General features: G+C 39.4%; 6 protein-coding genes and 1 non-coding gene across 8 annotated transcripts; 2 read left to right on the forward strand and 5 right to left on the reverse strand.

Annotated features, from left to right (window-relative positions):
* The first annotated feature begins 839 nt into the window (after positions 1 to 839).
* On the forward strand, positions 840 to 5,384 carry LOC101305591 (probable serine protease EDA2-like). Of its 2 annotated transcripts, XM_004287786.1 has the most exons (12): positions 840 to 1,336; positions 1,433 to 1,588; positions 1,715 to 1,897; positions 2,000 to 2,116; positions 2,264 to 2,317; positions 2,397 to 2,468; positions 2,627 to 2,832; positions 2,915 to 3,009; positions 3,596 to 3,670; positions 3,936 to 4,019; positions 5,154 to 5,252; positions 5,337 to 5,384. In XM_004287786.1, exons 1-12 carry the CDS (start codon positions 917 to 919, stop codon positions 5,342 to 5,344), a joined length of 1,569 nt encoding a protein of 522 aa, XP_004287834.1. In that variant the 5' UTR covers positions 840 to 916; the 3' UTR covers positions 5,345 to 5,384. The 2 variants fall into 2 exon arrangements, with proteins under 2 accessions (XP_004287834.1, XP_004287833.1); XM_004287785.1 differs by having other exon boundaries at positions 841 to 1,336; positions 5,154 to 5,377.
* Positions 5,385 to 5,679: 295 nt separating this feature from the next.
* LOC101300961 lies at positions 5,680 to 10,226 on the reverse strand. Its single transcript, XM_004289049.1, has 4 exons — positions 9,150 to 10,226; positions 8,496 to 8,924; positions 6,251 to 7,333; positions 5,680 to 6,159 (listed from the first exon to the last, which is right to left on the reverse strand). The coding sequence occupies exons 1-4, from the start codon at positions 10,224 to 10,226 to the stop codon at positions 5,680 to 5,682; spliced, it is 3,069 nt and encodes a 1,022-aa protein (XP_004289097.1).
* A 2,675-nt stretch (positions 10,227 to 12,901) lies between these two features.
* On the reverse strand, positions 12,902 to 14,159 carry LOC101301248 (probable mitochondrial chaperone bcs1-like). The gene is made up of 3 exons (XM_004289050.1): positions 14,039 to 14,159; positions 13,560 to 13,963; positions 12,902 to 13,354 (listed from the first exon to the last, which is right to left on the reverse strand). Exons 2-3 carry the CDS (start codon positions 13,911 to 13,913, stop codon positions 12,902 to 12,904), a joined length of 807 nt encoding a protein of 268 aa, XP_004289098.1. The 5' UTR covers positions 13,914 to 13,963; positions 14,039 to 14,159.
* Positions 14,160 to 16,215: 2,056 nt separating this feature from the next.
* On the reverse strand, positions 16,216 to 17,754 carry LOC101301536. Its single transcript, XM_004289051.1, has one exon. The coding sequence runs from the start codon at positions 17,752 to 17,754 to the stop codon at positions 16,216 to 16,218; it is 1,539 nt and encodes a 512-aa protein (XP_004289099.1).
* A 1,052-nt stretch (positions 17,755 to 18,806) lies between these two features.
* LOC101301824 (probable mitochondrial chaperone bcs1-like) lies at positions 18,807 to 19,931 on the reverse strand. The gene is made up of 3 exons (XM_004289052.1): positions 19,811 to 19,931; positions 19,347 to 19,762; positions 18,807 to 19,247 (listed from the first exon to the last, which is right to left on the reverse strand). Exons 2-3 carry the CDS (start codon positions 19,707 to 19,709, stop codon positions 18,807 to 18,809), a joined length of 804 nt encoding a protein of 267 aa, XP_004289100.1. The 5' UTR covers positions 19,710 to 19,762; positions 19,811 to 19,931.
* Positions 19,932 to 21,399: 1,468 nt separating this feature from the next.
* On the reverse strand, positions 21,400 to 23,623 carry LOC101306081. Its single transcript, XM_004287787.1, has 5 exons — positions 23,538 to 23,623; positions 23,176 to 23,342; positions 22,982 to 23,085; positions 22,076 to 22,520; positions 21,400 to 21,775 (listed from the first exon to the last, which is right to left on the reverse strand). The coding sequence occupies exons 2-5, from the start codon at positions 23,331 to 23,333 to the stop codon at positions 21,619 to 21,621; spliced, it is 864 nt and encodes a 287-aa protein (XP_004287835.1). The 5' UTR covers positions 23,334 to 23,342; positions 23,538 to 23,623; the 3' UTR covers positions 21,400 to 21,618.
* Positions 23,624 to 23,742: 119 nt separating this feature from the next.
* Positions 23,743 to 23,815, forward strand: TRNAE-CUC. The gene has a single exon. It is a non-coding gene; the product is annotated as a tRNA-Glu (tRNA).
* The last annotated feature ends 32 nt before the right edge of the window (positions 23,816 to 23,847 follow it).

Raw genomic sequence — 23,847 nt, forward strand, 5'->3', positions numbered from 1 at the left:
TATTTGATTCAAATGCAATACATAAAAGTGTGTTATCAGGCCTCTTTTTCTTGAATGGTTTCCAAAGTATGTCATAAGGTATTTGATGCATCATGCTTCAAGCACTTGACGAAAACGCATCTGGCCGGAAGTACAATCCTTTCAACGAAACTCACAACTGTAAATTTGTAATAAAATCGATTGTGAAATGCCAGTTTTTGTTAATAATTGAGAAAATAAAAAAAGAATAATTCTTAGAAATTCTTAAATTTGTTGATACTTTAGGATATACTCTAGTGATTAAACCGAGTAGCCGGCATAATATTTGATCACGGTATCAACTAGGGGCACCCACGATTTCAAAATTTTCTTTTAATTATGATATAATTATGTATTTAGTACTACTAATTTGATGAATTTGATATATATTGACCTCTCCGGATATTCATTCTGTTACAACTTTTAAGTCCCGTAATAAGAATCAACTGATCACAACTGCTGTAAAGTAGTCTAATGGTTCTTGTCTAGTTGGGTGTGCTCCCCAACCTAGGTTCGAATCACAACACTGTCATGAGAAATTTTTAAATACTACGGGTACATGTCTAAATTTGATTGGAAAGTAGGACCACATCAGACTGCCACGTGGTCCTCCCGTAGCACTGTCAGACTGCCACGTGGTCCTCCCGTAGCACTGAAAAATTTCTGGTCAAAAGTGGCTAGGAGAGGGGCTGCAATGCCCTGTTGGCTGTCCGGGCCTCTAATGGATTAGTCCTTGGGTCTAAGAAGTTTTTGGGATACCGCCATCTTAAAAAAGGAAAAAAAATCAACTGACCACATGAGCGGAAAAGCGTCGGTTACAACAGTACCCATTTCTGGGCCTATCAAGCAGCCAATTCCTAACTAAAAAAACCGACCCAACCCAATTACCAAATTTCTTATGCAGAATTGTAGATTGCTTGCTTCTGCCGGCACACGTTTCCATAAACAACAGCGCCTGTTATTTTCTGTTGACACACTCAAAACCTCTCCGGCCAAATCAGCGATGAAGCTACCTCCTCCGACGCCGCCGTTACTCCTCTCCTTCTTTTTAGTCACCACCACGCTCTTTACGACGTCGTTCGCTTTCACTCCTCGCACTTTTCTCCAGCTCCAGAGCTCCGCCGCCAGCACCAATTACGTGACCGATAAGCCGCTCTGGTTCCGCCAGACTCTCGATCATTTCTCGCCGTACGATCACCGCAAGTTCGACCAGCGCTACTATGAGCTCCTCGACTATTTCAGACCATCCGACGGTCCGATTTTCCTCAAAATCTGTGGAGAATCGGCCTGCAACGGAATCTCCAACGATTATCTAACCGTAAGTTTCTGATTCTGTTGCTTAATTCGTCGCCGGAATCGGAAAATAAGATCGGAAAAATTTAGTGAGGTTTTGTTTGAAATTTTGTTTGTACAGGTTTTGGCGAAGAAGTTTGGTGCGGCTGTGGTCTCGCTTGAGCATCGCTACTACGGTAAGAGCTCTCCGTTCAAATCGCACTCGACTGAGAATCTGAAGTACTTATCGTCTAAGCAAGCGCTTTTCGATTTGGCTGCTTTTCGTCAGTATTATCAGGTAAGCTTTTGACTTCATTTCTTGTTTTTTTTTTATTTTTTTAATTTTTTTTTTTTAAACTTTGAAGTAGTGAATTGGAGGATTGAGCATGTGATTTAGTGTTGTTAGGGTGTTGTTGTTGTTTAGGAATCGTTGAATTTGAAGCTGAACAAGACTAAGGGTGAGAATTCGTGGTTTGTATTCGGAGTGTCGTATCCAGGAGCTCTTAGTGCATGGTTTAGGCTCAAGTTTCCTCATTTGACATGTGGAAGTCTTGCGAGTTCTGCGGTTGTCGAAGCTGTGTTTAACTACACTGAATTTGACCAGCAGGTGACTACAATCTTAAAGGCGATTACTTTCTTCTGTTTTTTTTCTTTTCCCTTTCGAGATAGGAAATTGAAGAAGATTGTACTTGTTTCTCCACAAATGCAGATTGGTGAGTCTGCCGGTCCAGAGTGTAAAGCTGCACTGCAAGAAACTAATCGTCTCGTTGAACAAAGGCTTGCAGCTAATGGAAAAGCAGTGCGGGGTTTGTTTGGTGCATCCCAGGTGTGATTCTATATGTCTGCAGTTCACCATTTATAATTTCGTAGTATACATTGGAATTTGGAACATTAGTCCACTTTCAGTGTTTCACACTGTTTGGGTTTTGGTGTACACTTCTAGCCATGCATTTTGACCTCTCCCTATTTGCAGCTTGATATTGATGGTGATTTTATGTATTTCCTAGCGGATGCTGCAGTTATCGCGGTAAGGTTTGCTTCCTTAGTTTGTCCCTTGATTTCTAATATCTCAAATTATTGAGGATTACTGATTTGGAAAATTGCAGTTTCAATATGGAAATCCCGATAGACTATGCTCCCCTCTTGTTCAAGCAAAGAATAGTGGAGAGGATTTGGTGGTATGTTCCTCTTCTTCCCAGTCTATTATTTTCCTTAATCGGGGTTCAGTCATTATGTCAGGCCCAATTTGTTCTCGGACTTACATTTCATTGGGTTCCGATGTCATTTTTCTCTTGTGCCCAATGTTTCTAACAGAGATATGATGATATGTTTGCAGGAGGCATATGCCAAATACGTTAAAGGGTATTACCTTGGAACTTTTGGTGTTGATGTTGAAACATACAATCAGAAACACTTGAAGAACACTGCTGTTGATGATGGGAGTTCTGATCGTTTGTGGTGGTTCCAAGTTTGTACTGAAGTTGCCTATTTTCAGGTGGCACCTGCAAATGATAGCATGCGGTCTTCAAAAGTTGACACAAAGTATGTGTCAGAATATGGCTTCTAGTATGAAAACCATTTTGGTATTCATGTCTATTCTTCTAAAAGGTTGTTATTCATGTAGATACCATTTGGACCTTTGCAAGAATGTCTTTGGAGAGGGCATCTATCCTGAGGTTGACGCAACAAATTTATATTATGGTGGCAAAAAAATTACAGGTAAAAACATTTACCTTTCGTTGCCTATCCATGTGCTTCTGTTTCATATAAGTAACTTGCCATATTTGCATGCAAAATGTCAATTCTGTCACTCAGTAACATATGCATGCTGATAAAATGCGCGCACACACTAACACACATAAATCTTTATATGAGTTTCTTTGCCATTCTGCATGATAACAATCAAGCTCCTTACTCAGCTAGTTATGATCTTCTATTATGGGGATATCTTTCTGAAAGATATTATCAAGTTTGTGGTTCCTCTTTAACATTTTGTTTCTGTATTTTGGCCAAAAAAATAAATTGTTCAAGTTTTATCTGGGAGAAGGTTTAAGAGGTTAAAACCATATATTTCCTTGGATTGATATTCAATCTTTAAGTATCCAATTCTGAAAAGCTTCACCATGCATCAATAGTTGAAGGATTTCTATTACTAGTTGATGTGGCATCGTTTATATAATTTCATAATGTTTATATGAAAAACGGCACCAGTGTTTTTTTTGTTCCCTTTTTTTTTGCCCATTAAGGTCAAATGATTATCATCAGTTCAACATTTCACATGATCTTTTGGAAATTCAATCTGTAGGTTCAAAAATAGTTTTCACAAATGGCTCACAGGATCCCTGGCGTCATGCATCCAAACAGACTTCATCTCCAGATAGTAAGTATTCTATTACTTAAATGAAAAGTCGCATAATACTGTATTATTTGTATAACTATGAAGAATGTCTAGTAAATGCTCCCATTCTTGATGCATTAGTCATTAAAGTATTGCTGGGTAATAGTGCGACAGAGTTTGCTTTGGCCAGTCTCATCTCCAGTTTTAAACTTCTATTCTAGATGATATTGTACATCTACTATGCTGTGAGGACTTGAATTGATCTGTAACTGTTTCTGATTTTTTTCCGTTTGAATGAAACTTTCAGTGCCTTCATACATTGTATCTTGCCATAATTGTGGCCATGGCACTGATTTGAGAGGATGTCCTCAAGTTCCTTTAAGCCCCGGAGGTATCTATTCTTTGTTTGTTCTTCTATGTTCACATTTAGTACTCTTTCTTTATGAACATTTTGATAATATTAGAATTAAATTCAATTTACCCCCCAAATCTTTGGTGCCAAAATCAATTCAGTCCTGCAACTTTTTTTTAAATCAGTTCGCCCCTTCAACTTTCGTAAACACATCAATCGGGTCCAATTTTTGAATTCCTCTCGAAATATGACATCATCAAAGCTGTTGGAACTGACAAGGGGACCCATAATTCAGCTTTAAAATAGCCAATTTGACAAAATGTTATTAAAGAAGATAAAAAAATGCATTTATTTGGCAAAATGAATAAAAAACAATGAGTGAATTTCAGACATTTCGTTGAAAATGAGGGGATAAAGCTGAATTATGGGTCCCCTTGTCAGTTCCAACGGCTTCGGTGACATCACATTTCGAGGGGAATTCAAAAATTGGACCGACTGATGTGTTTACAAAAGTTGACGAGGCGAACTGATTTAAAAAAAAAGTTGCAGGACTGAACTGATTTTGACACCAAAGATTTGGGGGGTAAATTGAAATTTTTTCTAATATTATTCATCATTGAGCAGAAGTTTCAAATTTGCCTTTGTTGGTCAATTGCAAGAATATACTCATTAGTTGATTTTCTGCATGATTATATTCCAAACACCTCCATGTTTATGGGGTATATAGTATATTAATTCTGGCTTGCAGAATTGCAATGAGACTATAAATCTATAGTGTATTTCCATCATTATGTGCTCGTCTCTTCTGAATCTTTGGGAACGAACAAAAATTAACTAAAACTGCAAGAGTATTGAAGGGTGGAATATTCGTTCTTAAATCAGGAAATGCACTATTATAAGGTTCTCTCCAATTTTACTGACCTCTATTAGCTTCTCTTGGCGATCATGCCGTTCCAGTACTGACAATGTTGGATAATGAAAATATTATGTAGCTTATTATAATCAACACGTAATTAAGTTTAGCAACCATCAGAAGTTTACCTTGTTTGAAGTGCGTTAGTTGCGTCTCAAAATTGGCTAACGGAAACTGAACATGATTTTCATGATGGCTGTGCTTGCTGATGACATTTGTGTTCTTAATGCTAGATTTATGTAACTATGAATTTCTTTCAGGTAATGCCCAGAACTGCAGCAACCCTGACGCAGTCCTGAAAGTTAGACAACAAATTGTAGAACACATAGACCTGTGGCTGTCTGAATGCCAAGACACTGGTAGGAGCTACATGTAAATATAATTATGTGATGTGTAAGATGGTTCTGTAACTGATCTTACCTCACTGTTTACCTTCTGAACAGATGTTTGATTACTAATCTATGAAGGATATGGTACGTTGTCTTTTTATGTACATAAAAAATCATATCTGAACTTCTTCGTAGACATTTCTCTCTCCCTTTAATTTCTTTTGATTTGCTACTTCTATCTTAATGTGAATTCCATGCAAGTGTGAATGTTTGATTAGGAATTGAGACTTTCTGATGGTATAGACATAGGTATGTTCTAGCCTCTCCCTATTCATGGATAATAGGCCCCTTTTGCTGTCTTCAGTGTTTCACAGTTTGAGTTGAAAATTCAGGGCATGCTCTGAAAAACCAGACATGTATTATTGTGATGCTGATTCATATATGCGAGATGCTTTATTCAATCAAATAAGCCAAAGCCATAGCCATAAACATCAGGTAAATTGTCATCCGGAAATGGCTCGTTCTCTGGTTCTTGATCTTCAGTTTTCTCGGCCCCTTGTTCCTTCATTTTATCATTCTCAACCTTCTTTTTCTTGAGGAAATTGACAAGCCCTTTGAGAGTAACATCAGCATCATCACTCTTCATGAGCTCCTCAGCAACATCTGCAGGGGTGACCTCAGTGCTCTCTATCAACCCTTCAATTTCTCTGCAGAGGAGATGAGGGTTGCTTTCATGAATGCCGAGGTAGTTAGAGGCTAAGACTCTGAACCCGCTTGGGGTGCAATACGACATGTGAATGTGCATGTCCATTCGACCCGGACGCAACAATGCAGGGTCTAGCCTATCCTTGTGGTTGGTGGTGAACACTATGATTCTCTCATCCCCGCAGCTTGACCACAGACCATCTATGAAGTTCAGTAGGCCTGATAGTGTCAACTACAATCATTGCTAAACCATGTCATTCTCATAGTCAATTCTAGTATCTACATACAATAAAACAGAGAACAGAAAGGAGAAGAATACTAACCCTGTTGTTATGAGCTTGATACATCCGTGGATCCGGTTCACTTCCCCTGGTTTGCACTTTGGCGCAGCAATCAATATCCTCAATCACCAGAATAGAACGATTTGATGTAGAAAGCAATACCCTCCTCAATTCACAATTACTGTGAATGCTAGAAAGCTCTAAATCATAGACATCAAACTTGAGATAGTTAGCCATGGCTGCAATCAAGCTCGATTTGCCTGTACCAGGTGGACCGTATAACAAATACCCTCTCTTCCAAGCCTTACCAACCCTTTTGTAAAACTCCCTCCTCCTGACAAACCTATCCAAGTCATCAATAACCATTCTCTTAAGCTCAGGATCCATCGCCATTGTTCCAAAATTAGATGGATGCTCCATTCTTATGGAACCCCAACCGCTTGAATTCCTGTTATTGTCATCATCGTCCCCTAGACTTGAATCCCGGGTGTAAAGTCTAACAACTTTTTCCTCTTCTTGAATGGCTTTAGCTCGAGCAAAAACATAGGGCAAGTAAGAGTCCATCACTATGTCCCTGTGTTTCTTGTCAAACACTAGCTCAAACCGTCGCTTGTTGTCATTGGCAGGGTGATACTCGTCCTGTTTTTTCTCAGGCTCGGTGAAGCGCCACTTCAATTCGATGTCATTGTTATAGGTGTCGGTGATTTCTTCACCTTTTTCCATGGCAATGCTAATGCTCTTTTTCCTTGGTGTTTTGCTAATTTTGAGGCGTTCGGTGAGAGGACTGATCTTTGTTTGGAGGTACACCTCCGCAGCATCATAGACTTGGTTTCGTGTCATGCCACAGCACTCTTCAACGATCAAAGTAAGGTTTGAGGAGGGAGTGGTGAAAAAGTGACCGAAGAATGAGTATATGTATGAGCGGAACTGGCAGGGGAAGAGTTGGTCTGTAATGGAGCGGATCAGCATCATTGATGCAGCAAAGGAGGCATAGGCTGAGAACAATGTGGATGCTGTGGTTGACATATCTTTGGGATTGAGAGTAAACATTGTGTTACTGACTTGAGGGTTTGGAAATATGTTGAGTTGGGAGTTGAAGCATATGATTGGGTGTTTTATAATGAGCTAAAAGAGTGATAATGTTTGGGCAGCAAGGAAATGATTCTGTTTGTATCAAAAAAAGAAAAGAAAAAAGGAAATGATTCTGTGAGTTGCTTTGCTTTGTCTCCAAGTCATTTTTTCTATTTTCTTAAGGTTCCATTCATCTGGAACTAAAAAGTCAAACGTGAGTATTATATGAGTGTTTTATAGTATAGAGAATGGATTTTGGCATACTGTGTATCTGTCTGGAATTGAATTAGTTCTTAACCACCCCATTATACCAATAAATCTTCAATTACTAGAAAAAACCCAGATTTGAACCATTCCTTTGCCAAACAAGTTTCAGCTAGCTGTATTTAGGTTGACATAGTGAGTTATGTTGGTCTGGTCTCGTATTTGCTTGTGTTTTTATGAATTTGGTGCTATTTCTGTATTTGCTTGTTTGAGGAGTTCATTGTTGAGCTCTAGCTTAATTTTGGCTTAGACTTGGTTATCATTTCTGACAGACCAAGTCTCATTTTAATCATGATTGAGTATCAAGTTTTTCCAAGCTTGATGATGAACAATAAAAACTATGCAGTTTTGAATCTGGGCCAGTTTGGAACTATACAATTTTTTTTCATTTTCTGCATGATTATGTTGCGAAAAACTTATATAAACAGCATATTAAATTTCTTGAAGCATGCTTATGATATAGTTTTGGTGTTTCTGGTAGTAAGATGGTTCTATCAAATATATAGTATTTGCTGTGCAACAAATCTGTCTAATGGTATAAGACGGTTCTGTAATTGTGATGTTAAGATGGTTCTGTTACAATCATACAGAATTAAAATTCTATTGCTAATAATCCTGTTAGTTTGAATTGAATATTTGTTTTTGCTTATGTAATTTTGATATTGGCATCTTCATTTGTTTGACAAGTTCAAGTGTTAACTGAGACTTGGTTCTCAGTTATGACAAACAAAGTCTAATTTAAATGAAGCTTCAGTTTCAAGATTCCAGAGCTTGATGACTGAAGATAGAAAGACTTACAATAACAATATCTTCTTATCCATGTTCTAACTGAAGCTTAAGAATGAACAAAACATACAAGGTGTGCAATCAAGAGCTTTATCAACTCAGGATTTGACAACTCAGTTTGTATCTTATGTTATCAAATCTACTAATTTTCAGAAATTTCAGATGCAGAATTCTCTGTTTTCTGCCTCTTTGCTATTCCAGTCTCTTCTTCCTTGTTGGTCTCGAGCCTCTTACGCTTGAGGCAATTGACAAGTCCTTCAAGAGCAATATCAGCATCATCATCGTCACCACCCCCACCCCTCATAAGCTCCTCACAAACCTCTGCAGGGGTGATGTTTGTGCTCTCCATCAACCCTTCAATTTCTTGACACAGCTGATGTTTGCTAGTGTCCTGAATGCCAAGGTAGTTCGAGGCTAAGGTCTTGAACCCTTTAGGGGTGCAGTAAGACATGTGAATGTGCATGTCCATTCGACCAGGCCTCAACAATGCAGGGTCTAGCCGCTCCTTGTGGTTGGTGGTGAACACAATAATCCTCTCATCACCGCAGCTTGACCACAGACCATCGATGACATTCAGTAGACCGGACAGTGTAAACTGCAATTATCAAAACACCATCTCAGCTCAATGCCTATAAACGAAATACAAAATATTACACAACAACTTTTCTGTAAACAATAACACTCATCCAAACCATTCTTATTTTCATTCATTCTGCAGAACCATTCTTATTTTCATTCATTCTGCAGTTTCATGATTTGATTTATTCATCTCTAGAAACAAAACAAAACAAACAAAAACAAAACAGAGAAGTAAACTGACCTTGGATTTGGCTTGGGAAACCATAGAGTTCTTGTTCTCTGTTGATTCCCGGTTTACGGATGCCTTGCTGCAATCAATATCCTCAAAGACCACAATAGATTGATTTGTAGTAGTCATCAAGGCTTTCCTCAACTCTTCATTGCTGGAAATACTAGTAAGTTCCAAGTCATAAATATTAAAATGGAGATGATTAGCCATGGCCGCAACCAAGCTGGACTTTCCAGTACCGGGTGGACCATACAACAAGTAACCTCTCTTCCAAGCCTTGCCAACTCTCTTGTAGAACTCCCTCCTCTTCATGAACTTGTCCAAATCCTCTATGATCTCCTTTTTCAGCTCCGGCTCCATTGCAATTGTCTCAAAAGTAGCCGGGTGCTCAAGATCCACGCAACTCCATTTGTCCGAAGAAGGTATGTAGTCATAATCGTCATCCATACCATAAGAAGTTCTTGACGAATTCGAATGTTTACTATTGTAACTATAAAGCTTTGGAGTCTTTTCTGCATCTTTGATAGCCTCGGCCCGAGCCAATACATAGGGTATGTACGAGTTTATAACTTTGTCTTTGTATTTCCTGTGGAGTGTTAGCTCAATGCGGCACTTATTGCCACTACTGTATCTTTCGGGGAAGATCATGCGCCACTGCACTTTGATATCCTCGAAAGTGTCAGTGATTTCTTGGTTGGTGGTAACAGCAACCATGGGTACCTTTTGTTTCGGTGCTTGGCTGATTCGAAAGTATTTGGTTTTCGGGTTGATCTTGGTGGCAAGGTAGACCTCAGCAGCATCATAGACTAGGTTGCACTGCGAAATTTCGCTCCAGCTGTCTGCCTCATATTGCTGGACGTAGAGAGTTATGTGATTGGCTTGAGGGTCCAAGAGGTAGCTGAGGCTTGATTTTAGGTATGAGTATACGTATGATTTGAACTCGTAAGGTATGAAGTTGGTGTTCATGGATTGGAGCATAAACATGTAACCAGCAAAGGGGGCATAGGCCGAGAAAAAGGAAGACATCGCAGTGGGGATGATATCTTTGAAATTGGAACTGCTGTGGTCATCATAGTATTGCTCCTCCATCTTAGTTTCTCTAAACTTCTGAAGTGTTTCCAGACTACGCCTCAATACAGATAGTACCTCTCTATCCCTCTCAAACAGACTAGAATCGAAGTATTTCTCTAAACTTCAATTTTTCTTGCTTCTAATTCTTATATTATGTGATGTTTTTGTTGCTGGTGTGTTCTGTTGGTTTCTTGGCCTTAAAGTAACTGGGTTTTATTTCCTTCATTATTGGATTATGATTATGATTAGGATTAGGATTAGGATTAGATCTTGGATATCTTCAGTGGTATTTTCCTTTTAGGATTCTTTTATTGAAAGTTATTTGTTTTCTTTTTAATTTGGATTCCTTAAGAATTATTGAATTAATGTTAGATTATAATTGCGATTGTTATTGTGAATTGTGATTGTGTTGAATAAGCTCCATCATAATCACAATCATAATCTAACATTGAATCCTAAGTCTGACAATGATTCTAATTGTTCTGTCAATTTGGGAGTGCAACTCGGTTTATTCTGGACTTGCACAAGATTCTAACTTGCGCATCTACTTCAATTCTATGCGATTTACTACCTGTAAATATAACTAGTTCAAGCATAAGAACTGACAATTATTACCTATGTTGAAACAAAAATCATTCTCAAACAAAGTTGATCTAAATATATAAATATAGGGTCCGGCTCAAAGACATTAAATTTGACACAAATTGACATTATTTCTTGCCCATTAGATTTTAAAACACTCAAGGGTCTAGATCAATTGTAAATATGATATGACAAGTAACGTGACATTGACTTCATAAAAAATCTAATTAAAAGAAAAAAAACATAATGTAAAATATGAAAATCAAAATCCAATCTTCACCACAAAAAGAGAAAAAATTCGATAAAAAAACAAAAGAGAATAAAAAGAGGAAGAGAAGAACACAGAGCGAAGAACACAATGAAATCATAAACCTGCAGCTGTAAGTAATATATAAAATCTACATCGTTTTCCAAAGGGTTTTTTTATTTATAAGCTAATTACTAAATTGTGCTATTCATCTGACCCCTATTTTTTATACGAAATCTATTCATCTGACCCTTAGAGCAAGTCCACCGGTGGGAAAAAAATCCAACCCAGGTTGGATCCACCTCAGCAAAGTAACCCAATCCAGAATTATTTGTTTCCACCCACAAAATGAGATCACTCATTTTCTAGCCCAGGTTAATTGGGTGGGGAGAAAACTAACCCAGTGAGAGGAGAAGAGTGACCCAGGCGAGTTGCAGCCACCTCAGCCCAGGCCCAAGCTCGTGGCTTGCGTCAGCAATGACGCCTGCACTGCCCGACGCGCCAGGAAGGAACGTTTCACGCACGAACCAACCGCAGCGACAAACTAAGCGCGTGACTCCACCGACAAGGAGACAGGGACCAGGCCCTGAGGGCGCTCGCCTCCCTTTCTTCGACGCCGGAGGAGGCCTGGTCCAAGGCCGGAGGAGTTCTTCGACGCAGGAGGAGGCCTGGTGCACTCGCTGCCGAGGTGGCGCAAGGCAGGGTGGCTGTGCGTGCATGCGGAGCTGCTGGGCGTGCTCGCCGTCGGAAGGTGAGTGCTCGCCGTCGGCCGCCGAGAGCAGAATCGATTGGGTGCCCAGAGCAGAATTTTAGTTTTTTTTTATTTATAAATTTAGGAAAAATCTGTAAAAATAAATAAATGTCATGAAATAAATTTTTTTTAAGCTTGACTTGTTACTTAAATGTCATGAAATAAAAACTTTAATTTAATATGTCATATAAATTGCATTTATTTAGACATAAATTATTATTTATTTATACATAAAACGATTAATTACATTTAAAAATGTATTTTAAAATTTAATAAACAGTCACCGCCACGTGGCAGCAATCTCACATTTTAAACGGGTGGAAACTGCTGCCCAGTCATAGTGACCCAGAGTGACCCAAGTCACTGTATTCATTCTAACCCAACGGGTGAACTTGCTCTTACTAGCTACAAAAAACATGTGATCTAGTCCTGGTAAATTTGGAGAGAGATCAGATTTACTTCTGATGTGATATCCTGACGAAGCTCTCCTCTCCTGTGGCACTCTCTCAAATGCCTAAGCCTACTATGATGATCCCGCGATTAATGCTGGAAAAAAGGAATTTACCCCATGAATGTATTGTTCTTTTTTTTCTTTTTTTTTTGAAAGTGTGAATGTATTGTTCTTGGTTGTTCTGCATTTGGTACGTAAAGAGAGATCGGGACTCAAATTTCTCTTGTTCTTTTGTTTTTTGCTTCTCTTTGTATCGTTTTTTCCTTCTTTTCTTTTAATTTGATTTGCTATTAAATAAGACAATACCATATCACTTGCCACGTTAATTAATTATCTGTTGACATCATATTTACAATTGATCTACACCTTTGAATGTTTTAAGATCTAATTATCAAAAAATAGTGTCAAAATTTGTGTCAAATTTGATGTCTCTTGAACTGGACCCATAAATATATAAATAGAAAATTATCTATCAATGTAAAGTTTGTGTTCCATTCAATCAAGCAACTGAGCTTGAACTTCAACAAAAACTAAAACAAATGCAACCTATTCAGAAGCTTTATCAAAATGTAAAGCTTGACTTGCTTGTTTACGAACATACCTCAAGGCTCAAACTAGACCAAACAAAAATCAAACTCAATTTGTATCTTATGCTATCACTTCTACCAATTCTCGGAAATTTCAGAAGCATTGTTATCTGGCTTCTGCCTCTTTGATTTTCCCATTTCTTCTTCCTCTATTTTGCAGCTCTCGAGTCTCTTACGCTTGAGGCAATTGACAAGTCCTTCAAGAGCATCATCAGCACTATCACCCCCACCCCTCATAAGCTCCTCACAAACCTCTGCAGGGGTGATGTTTGTGCTCTCCATCAATGCTTCAGCTTCTCTACACAGGTGATGTTCGTTGGTGTCCTGAATGCCAAGGTAGTTTGAGGCTAAGGTCTTGAACCCTTTTGGGGTGCAGTAAGACATGTGAATGTGCATGTCCATTCGACCAGGCCTCAACAATGCAGGGTCTAGCCGCTCCTTGTGGTTGGTGGTGAACACTATAATCCTCTCATCTCCGGAACTTGACCCCAGACCATCGACTACATTCAGTAGACCTGAGAGTGTAAACTGCAATCATCATAACACAACAATGTCAGATTCTCAATGCCTATAATATAAACCAAATAGCATAAGATAGAATGTAACTACATAGTAATATATAGTATACACTTTTTTTTTTAAAAACACTCATGCAAACTACACTTATTTGCAATTTCATGATTTGAACCATTCATCTCCAAAAACAAAACAAAAACAATGAAAATGTACTGACCTTGGATTCAGCATCCGAAAACATCTGCATAAAGCTCTTGCTCTCTGCTGATTCCCGGTTTACAGATTCCTTGCTGCAATCAATATCCTCAAACACCACAATAGAACGATTCGTAGTAGACCCCAAGGCCTTCCTCAATTGATCGTTGCTGGAAATACTAGTGAGTTCCAAGTCATAAATATCAAAATGGAGATGATTAGCCATGGCTGCAACCAAGCTGGATTTTCCAGTACCGGGTGGACCAAACAACAAGTAGCCTCTCTTCCAAGCCTTGCCAACTCTCTTGTAGAACTCCCTCCTCTTCACAAACTTGTCCAAATCCTCTATGATCATTCTCTTCAGCTCCGGCTCCATTGCTATTGTATCGAAAGTAGCAGGGTGCTCAAGGTCCACGCAACTCCAACTGCCGGAAGATTCAAAGCTGCTACTAGGTCTTTGGACCGTGTCGTTAGTAGGGGAGTATTGATAGGAATTACTACGTTTAACGTTGTAACTATAAAGCTTCAGAGTCTTGTCTGCCTCTTTAATAGCTTGAGCCTGAGCCAACACATAAGGGATGTACGAGTCGATCACCTTATCTTTGTGTTTTCTGTGGAATGTTAGCTCAATCCGGGCACTATCACTTGTGGAAGTGGAAGAGAAGATCATGCGCCACTTTACTCTTATGTTTTCGAAAGTGTCGATAATTTCTTGGTCTGTGGCAACAGCAAGTTTGGGAGTCTTTTGTGTAGGTGCTTGGATGATACGAAAAAGGTTGGTTTTCGGATTGATCTTGGTGGTGAGATAGACCAAAGCAGCATCATAGACTTGGTTTTGCATTCGCAATCCGTTGTAGTCGCGTTTGCTAGAACCGTCGACGAGGAGAGTTATGTGATTGCTTTGAGGATCCAAGAGATGGTTGATGCATGATTTTATGTATTTGTGTATGTATGCTTGGACCTGGTGAGGTATGAAGTTGGTTCTCATGGATTGGAGCATAAACATGTAACCAGCAAAGGGGGCATAGGCCGAGAAGAAGGAAGACATTGCTGTGGGCATCGAACCTTGGAGATTCGGAGAAACCATCTTAACTCCGGTAGGTTTTCTATGTTTCGAGAATCACCAATAGAAGAGCCTTTGCCCTAAATATATGGGTGATTTTTCTGATATGTTCATATAAATAGAGACCTGATCGAATTGGGTCGAAGAATTTGGGACTTCTATAACAAGTTATCCTCAATTGTTGCGGATTGTGTACGTTTTTCAACTGTGTGACAATTTCTTCCTATATATTTAGTGAGAATTATATTCTATTTATAAAAATTAAAAAATTCCTAGTTCATGTCGACGCATGACCTTTGACATCTTGATCTCTACTTGTTAACGTTTTCTACATTGATCATTATTCTAGCTAGTTCATTATATAGTACTGGTTTGTTACTTTGGTTGAAGTATAATGTGCCGATCAATATAACAAATTTTTCTGTTCACAGCTATCCCTCGAAATGGAAATACAAGAAAAACCAACATGCAGCATTGCCTTGTCTTTCTTGTGGAGTGTTAGCTTATACTGACGCTTTTGATGATCCTCCAACGATTTGGTGTAGCTGTTGCTTGATCCTGGATGACTCCATGCACGTATAACGCCACTTGAGTTTGATGTTTTCGAAGTTTGTCAAGAACATCACCATCCTTTTTTCCTTCTTTTTTAACTTCTAAAGAGGGAATACTAATATTCTTGCTTCAGAGGTAGACGGCAGTATCCTGTTCAAAAAAAAAAAAAGAGGTAGACGGCAGTAGTACCAGGGGATAGTAACTTGACGATTTTACCCCTGAGATTGACTGGCTTTGTGGACATCCAAGGAGGGTTAGTATCGTAATAGGCAAGCAGCACGGAGGGGAGGAGAGAATGGACGTGAGAAAAAGGAGATGAAGAGGAAGAGCCTTCAGGATTCGTTGCCGCCCTATTCGAAGTTCTTTCAGGATCTTTATCTTCTCAAAATCTCAATGTTTTTACATGATATCATATGCTTGTGTTGAGATATCAATCCCATATCAGGAAATATAGGACTTTATCTGTGGTTTATAAGGGTTTGGGCACCCATTGCTAATTGATTTTGGATGTGAACCTCATACTACTTTATCATGGTATCAGAACAGGTTAGCCACGTCCACATGTGAAGCTCAAAGGCCACACGCACTCCACGGAAAATTTGTCACACGTGCGGGGACGTGTTGAGATATCAACCCACATTGGGAAATATGGAACCTTGCATGTGGTTTATAAAATTTGTCACACGTGCGGGGACGTGTTGAAATATTAATCTCACATTGGGAAATATGGAACCATGTATGTGGTTTATAAGGGTTTGGCCATCTCCACCCATTGCCAATTGGTTTTGGATGTAAACCGTTTTACCTAGTCCTCTATATATTTACAGAAACATATCCATATATTTGGTGTCAATCATGCATATATGGAGGGCTCCGAAGAGTCCTGAACGAAAACTCCAAACCGCTTTACCTAGTCCTCTATATATTTACAGAAACATATCCATATATTTGGTGTCAATCATGCATATATGGAGGGCTCCGAAGAGTCCTGAACGAAAACTCCAAAAAGACAAAAATCTTAGAGGAAATACAGAAAACTAAATTGCAGAATTTGAGAAATTCCTCATGGCCAACCCGGTCTTCTTCGTTTTCCATTTCTAACTCGAGAAATTCCAATTTTCTTACTCACCTTTCTGAAAAATTTGCTTATGTTGTTATCCTTTGTTTTCTGCCTCTTTGCAATTGCGTTTGGAATTTCAGGTTCTTTGTTCCTTTCATCCTCGATCACTATTACTTTGCTTTCTTCCCTCTTGCGTTTGAGTAAATTGACAACACCTTCAAGAGCAGCATCACCCTCACCCTCACCCTTCATAAGCTCCTCACAAACCTCTGCAGGGGTGATGTTTGTGCTCTCCATCAAACCTTCAATTTCTTGACCCAGGTGACGTTCTCCGGTGTCCTGAATGCCAAGGTAGTTCGAGGCTAAGGTCTCAAAACCTCTTGGGGTGCAATACGGCATGTGAATGTGCATGTCCATTCGACCAGGCCGCAACAATGCAGTGTCTAGCCGTTCCTTGTGGTTGGTGGTTAACACCACAATCCTCTCATCACCGCAACTTGACCACAGACCATCGAGGACATTCAGTAGACCCGAGAGTGTAACCTTGGCTTCGGAAACCCTAAACTTCTTGTTCTCTGTTGATTCCCGGTTTATGGATCCCTCGATGCAATCAATATCCTCAAACACGACAATAGAACGATTTGTGGTAGACATCAAGGCTTTCCTCAACTCTTCATTGCTGGAAAAACTAGTAAGTTCCAAGTCGTAAATGTTAAAATGGAGGTGATTAGCCATGGCAGCAACCAAGCTGGATTTTCCAGTACCGGGTGGACCATACAACAAGTAACCTCTCTTCCAAGGTTTGCCAACTCTCTTATAGAACTCCCTCCTCTTCATAAACTTGTCCAAATCCTCTATGATCATCCTCTTCAGCTCCGGCTCCATTGCTATTGTTTCGAAAGTAGCTGGGTGCTCTAGGTCTACGCAGCTCCAATTGCCACGAGTAGTCTGGTTTTGAATGGAACGTTTGACGTTGTAGCTATAAAGCTTCAGATTCTTGTCGTCATCATTCATAGCCTCTGCGTCTTTAATAGCCTCAGCCTGAGCCAACACATAGGGGATGTACGAGTCCATCACCTTGTCCTTGTGTTTCTTGTGGAATGTTAGCTCAATGCGAGGACTCAGATCACTACTGCAGTGATGGTCATCATCGGAAGGGAAGATCATGCGCCATTTTAGTTTAATGTTTTCGAAAGTGTCGGTGATTTCTTGAGTGGTGGTAACGGCAAGTCTGGGGGTCTTTTGTTCAGGTGTTTTGGTGGTTTGAAAAACTAGGGTTTTAGGGCTGATCTTGGTGGCGAGATATACCTCAGCTGCATCATAGACTTGGTTGCGCTGAGTCATTCCGCGTTGGCCACAAACGTCGATGAGGAGAGTCATATGATTAGCTTCAGGGTCTAGGAGGTAGTTGATGCTTGATTTCAAGTATTTGAATGATGCTTGAAGCATAAACACGTAACCAGCATAGGGAGCATAGGCGGAGAAAAAGGAAGACATTGTTGGGGGGATCAAGTCTTGCAAATTCGCGATCGGATAAGCCATCTTGATTTCCAGAACCTTTCTATGTTTCTAAGACTCGCCGGAGAGCCTTTGCTTTGTTTATACATACAGAGAGAGAGGCTATTAGAAAAGGAATTAGAAGCATATACCAATTAGAAGTCTATGAAAATCAAGCTAGACCATTTGCGTCCATAATACAAAGATCCACTAATCCTGGAACATTATTATGAACCGCATGATGTTCGTAGGAACCCAACTAAAAATCTGATTCTAAACCGATTTCGACATGAGACATAATTCGTAGGTACTCCACGTCCTTGATTTTCAATTTTCAGCCATCAATTTCAGTATCTAGAAGAAGAAAAAATACATAGCCCTATAAGTGTTGGAGCCATCCTTTAGTTCCTTACCAAAGCCAAGTTGGTCTATGTTTAGGTGTGAATCCTCCCCACCCCAATGTAAAGCATAAAATATATAATGACAAAAATAAAATAAACATGAACTTAATTATATCATTCATATAAAAGATCTTTTATCACTGGCCAACAAAAACATTCTCAAAAAAAAAAGAAAAAAAAGAAAGAGATCTCAACTCTGAAATTCAATTTCTTTCTTATTTTTTTACATTTCTATATCACTTTGTTGTTCGTGATTCTAAGGAGCTTTCCACATTACCAAATACCCAACCTTTTTCTTCAGAGTAATTATTCTTTGTACCCGGAATACCACGTGGCACTGTCATGTGGTGTACCCGGCTAATCATATAACTCTGATTCGAGTAATTATTCCTTGTACCCGGAACACCACGTGACACTACCATGTGGTGTATCCAGCCAATTATATAACTCAGATTCATGTGGGGACCAGCAAATGGTGGAAAAAAAAAAGTAATTAAATACATCAATCAGAAATAAGGATAAAACACTTGGACCAATGAGATTAAAGGGGAACATAAGACAGGTGGTGTTCCGGCGCGGGTACAAATAATAATTTCCCCTCAGATTCATGCGGGGACCAGCAGGGGGTGAAAAAAAAAGTAAAAGTAATTAAATACACCAATCAGAAATAAAGATAAAACACTTGGACTAATAAAATTAAAGGGGAACAGACATGTGGTGTTCCGGATACAAATAATAATTTCTCTTTTCTTCATTATGCTCTATCACCTTTTCGCTCTCACGCTTCTTACGTTTGAGTAAACTGACAACACCTTGAAGAGCAACATCAGCATCATCACTCTTCATGAGCTCCTCAGCGACCTCTGCAGGGGTCACTTCTGTGGTCTCCATCAACCTTTCAACTTTGCCACACAGGGGATGAGGGTTGCTTTCTTGAATGCCAAGGTAGTTAGAGGCCAGAGTTTTGAACCCATTCGGGGTGCAATATGACAAGTGAATGTGCAAGTCCATTCGACCAGGGCGCAACAACGCAGGGTCTAGCTTATCCTTGTGGTTTGTGGTGAACACTATGATTCTCTCGTCTCCACAGCTCGACCACAGACCATCTATGAAGTTCAGTAATCCGGACAGTGTTACCTGCAACATATATCAGAAAACACCATATCATATAAAAATTGTCCATTAGGGTTTTGCTACTAAAACTTGTTAGTGCTTCAATTTTAACATAGTAGTAACCTTTTCTTGCTTTTGGTTTTGGTAGAACCCGGAGTATGGATCTGGGGGATTCAAATCCAAGTCTCGGTTTTGAAAATCCATGCTACAATCAATATCCTCAATCACCAGGATGGAACGATTTGTAGTAGATAGCAACACATTCCTAAGTTGAGAGTTGCCACGGACAGAAGCAAGCTCCAAATCATAAACATCAAACTTGAGATAGTTAGCCATGGCTGCAACCAAGCTGGATTTGCCGGTACCGGGTGGACCATGCAACAAGTAACCTCTTTTCCAAGCCTTCCCAACCTTCCTGTAAAAATTCTTCCTCCTGACAAACCTATCCAGATCCTCTAGAATTGTTCTCTTAAGCTCGGGCTCCATTGCCAACGTCTCGAAAGTAGCAGGGTGCTCCAGATTTATCGAACGCCAAATGCCTAACTCCATGCCATGATTACCACCATCATAAGCATAGTTAGCATTACCATTACGGGTATAAAGCTTCACAGTGTTTTCCTGTTCTTTGATAGCTTTTGCCTGCTGGAGTACATATGGCAAATAAGACTCGGTCACTATTGCTGCGTGCTTCTTGTGGAATGTTAGCTGAAAATGACGCTTTTCCATACCCGATGAGTTTCTTATAGGGTAGCCGTTGCTGATGGTGGACACTTCGACGCACGAGTAACGCCAGATGAGTTTGATGTTTTCGAAGGTGTCTCCCACTTCTTGATCCTTTTCCATGGCAAACTGGATGTTTTTCTGTCGAGGAGTTTTGCTGGCTTGGAGACAATCATTGGAGGGACCGATCTTAGTTGGGAGGTAGACCTCCGCAGCTTCAAAGACTTGGTTGTGTGACAGGCCGGAGTACTCGTTGATTACTAGGGTAAGGTGAGAGGAGAGAGAGTTCCAAATGTAACGCCGGAAAAGTGAGTATAAGTATGGTCGGAACTGTTTAGGGATGAGTTGTTTCGCCACTGTGCGGAACAACATCAAGGATCCAGCAAGAGAGGCATAGGCTGAGAACAAGGATGCAGTTGAGGACATGGTTGCTGCTGGAAACGTTGTACTAAAATAAGTGTTGGAGACTTGGAGATGTTCTCACCTTATATAGAGGTCTGAGAATGAATCTATAACCGAATCTTAAGGAGATTATGAGCTGATGCGACATTTATTTAAGTAAATCTTTAAGAGGGGAGAAAATCGAGGCATTTGTATCCTAATTAGCTTTAACAGCCTCTAACCTCGTTAACCTTGTTAACCTATTCAAACTCTAACCCAACTCTAACCCTATCTCAACTCTAATTTTTAATTTAATTATATTTACAAAACTCTGGCGGAATACCAAAGGTCGAAGAACAACTCTCTTCCGTCTTCTTCTTCTTTTACTGTCTATTGTTCTTCTTCCCTTTAACGTTGTGTTTAGATAAAATAATTTCAATTTCCATAGAAATTTCAAATTCATGAGAATTACAATTCCATGAATTTAAATTTCATTAATTGAGAATTTCATTGTTTGGATTTCATGATATAGAATTTTAAAATGACAAGAATTGTATTCAGACTAATCTTAGTGAATTGACAAATAAACCTATACTGTGAGGAATTCAAGTCAGGAATTTAAGCTCTCAAATTCCATAATTATTTTCCTGCAGAAATTGCTAATTCCACGGGATAAGAATCCAAATGAGAAACGGTCCTAAGAAATTGAAAATTCCTTATTTTTGATTATATTCCCGGGAAATCACCCGCATCCAAACACACCGTAAGATATTCATTTTCTCAAGCACCATATTGGAAGGAGATCTTCCAAAACATTCAGGAAGACTGTTATGGTAATATTAAATGTGCTATAAGTAAGGATCAATTTACAAGCACCGGTTCAATCATTCCCTGGGACGCTTTGTTTAGGGTTTAAAACATTGCAGTGCTGAAAGTTCAAAATGCTGCTTGAACTTCATTTTAAGTTCAAATAAAAATCAATTGAACAATTTTTGTCTGGTGCTTATTATAGTCTTATACCACTCCGATCCATATAAAAGCAAAGATGACTGATTGAGAATTAACAAAAAGAAGGAAAGAAGATGAGAATTGCTTAAACCGGTGTCGCCTTCCGTATAATTTTACACCCTAATGAAATGCAATTATCTTCTGCCTACACTAGGAAGCTTACTAACATAAGATCCAGAAGCATCAGCACTGTCACTAAAATGAACTCTGCATAAGCTAAATCTCCAAGAATTTATGTGGTTCACAACTCCAACAAAATTGAGGGTTATCATAAGAGAAGTAACAGCTACTTCAGATAAGTAGATGCAATCCATAGTAGCAGATAAGTTATGAGTGAAGTTATCACCTCAAAACTCCTCAGTCCTTTGATGAAAGGTATGGGTGGAATCACAGCCACCATCAAGAAGGTTCCCACCAGCCATGAGAAAACAAATGCTCCAACACTGCATCAAAAAAACAAAAAAAAATGTATCCACTGTTTTCAACCTTTTACAACATTTTCAAGTTAGAAAGCAGAGACGACCCAAATTTAGACGGAAGAGTATATGTCACCATTATGGAATTGTTTAAGCAAAAGTTTCGAACTTTCAGTACTCTATAAAATTATCGATAATCTGTATAGGTCCTTACAAAAAGCTATTAAGCATTCATGATGTTTTGATATAATTAAACTATGTCCGGAATAGAAAAACAGAGAAAATCTGTACAAATACAGAAAAACGAAACAGGAATGATTTACATACCTGTAGAGAAAAGCTCGCCATTTGCTCTGCAGTCTTTCATGTATGAAATATATGGTGGCCAACAAAGAAATAGCTACTTGCAGGGTTGGACCTTCTTCAGTTGGGAATAGAAGAGTGAGGGCTCCCAGCAATACAAATGCAATGGAAGTTTTTACAATGAACTGTGTGGCTGGAGTGCGGAACCTACTTCTCACAGCCTGCAGAACACGGGACTGACCGAGGGACCTAACCTTTTTCTTAAAGTCGAATGGTGGGTTCTTCTTTGCATGATAACGTTGCATGACTATTTTTTCATATGCTGAATCAATTGCAACTTTACTTGGTTTGTGACCTGCATATTGTCGGACAAGGAATTTCCAGGCACCTTCAATTTCATCATCATCTGCCTCCCTGCTTATCCCAAGCCGTTTGTATGGGTCCATCACATTAATCCTAGGAAAGATAGCTTTACTTGCAAAAACACAATTAAGAAGAAGAAAGTTCAGAAAGCTAAATATTCCAATTCAATAACAGTTATCTAATATAGAGAATCAGGCTAACAATCACATCTAAAGACAACATCCATCATAATTAAACAACAGGAGTGCTTAAGTCGACAGACGCCATGAGTAGCGGGCATCAACTTGGATGGTTGCAGGTTTAGATACAGGGTACAATGAAACAGGTTACACTAACCAAGATATAATCTTTAGCATGTGACATCACCTATGAAAAACCTACTTTGGTTCCAGACTGTTAGGAGCTTTTACACACTAAAGGCTAATATGCATCGACAGAAGGCTAGTAAGGAATCATTCGGTTATCTTATATTCTTTATATTCCTACAAAATGGTTTGCGCTAGAAATGCTAGTAAAGCTAACATTGAAGGACAATCACCCGAAACACAAAAAGGTAAAAAAAAGTACCAGTTGGTTTATCAGACATATCACCAAATGAAGCATCCATGGCACATTTGATCACAGGAGTTCTCCTCGCATTCAATCGTTGTGAAACGCCAGCCCAACAACTTCTGTTCAATTCCAACAACCCAAAGACACACAGAAATAAACCACACTGGTAAAATGCAAAACCAACATGCTTAATTTCGACAGAGTTATACCTTTCGAGACGAAGCAGCACATTGTTTCCTGCAGGTTTAAGGGCGCCAGGGAGGTTGGAAACTCTTTTGGAGCACCGAGAAGCGGAACTTCCGAGGGGCAGTTGAAAGCAGCATCTGGAGGGAGTGCCCGTCAGCCCAGCTACAGAACTCATCACCATACCGCGAAGCTGGCCAATCGAAACAAGTTAAGCAAGGAAATTGCAAAATTATTTAATTGAAATTTTGAGCAGCTTGAATTATGGGTTTTGAGTAGCTGGGGAAGCTGATTCTGTTGTACTGTTCTAGATCAATATGGAGTTCACAAATACAAAGGCAAGAAAATCATGGGTTGAAAAAAGAGGGGTGGAAATAGAAAAGAGCACCTGATGAGAGAGGGCGGAATGTGAAGGAAGTGTTAAAAGGGTTTGAAGAGGAACAGGGCAGGCGTCGACTGCAATGGATATGAGAGACGCATAGAAAGAGGAAGACAAACGCTACAACACTGGAAAACCCTCTTTGCTGTGCCAAAACCAAAAACGGTAGCAAGTAAGTGGACAAATATTGATAACTGTGTTAGTGGACATCGGATCCGTTGTAGTCTAGTTGGTCAGGATATTCGGCTCTCACCCGAAAGACCCGGGTTCAAGTCCCGGCAACGGAATTTTTTTTCTTAAATTTTTGCCAAAATCATTC

Source organism: Fragaria vesca, linkage group LG1, assembly GCF_000184155.1.
Source record: "Fragaria vesca subsp. vesca linkage group LG1, FraVesHawaii_1.0, whole genome shotgun sequence".
In the NCBI taxonomy this organism is placed as follows: domain Eukaryota; kingdom Viridiplantae; phylum Streptophyta; class Magnoliopsida; order Rosales; family Rosaceae; genus Fragaria; species Fragaria vesca.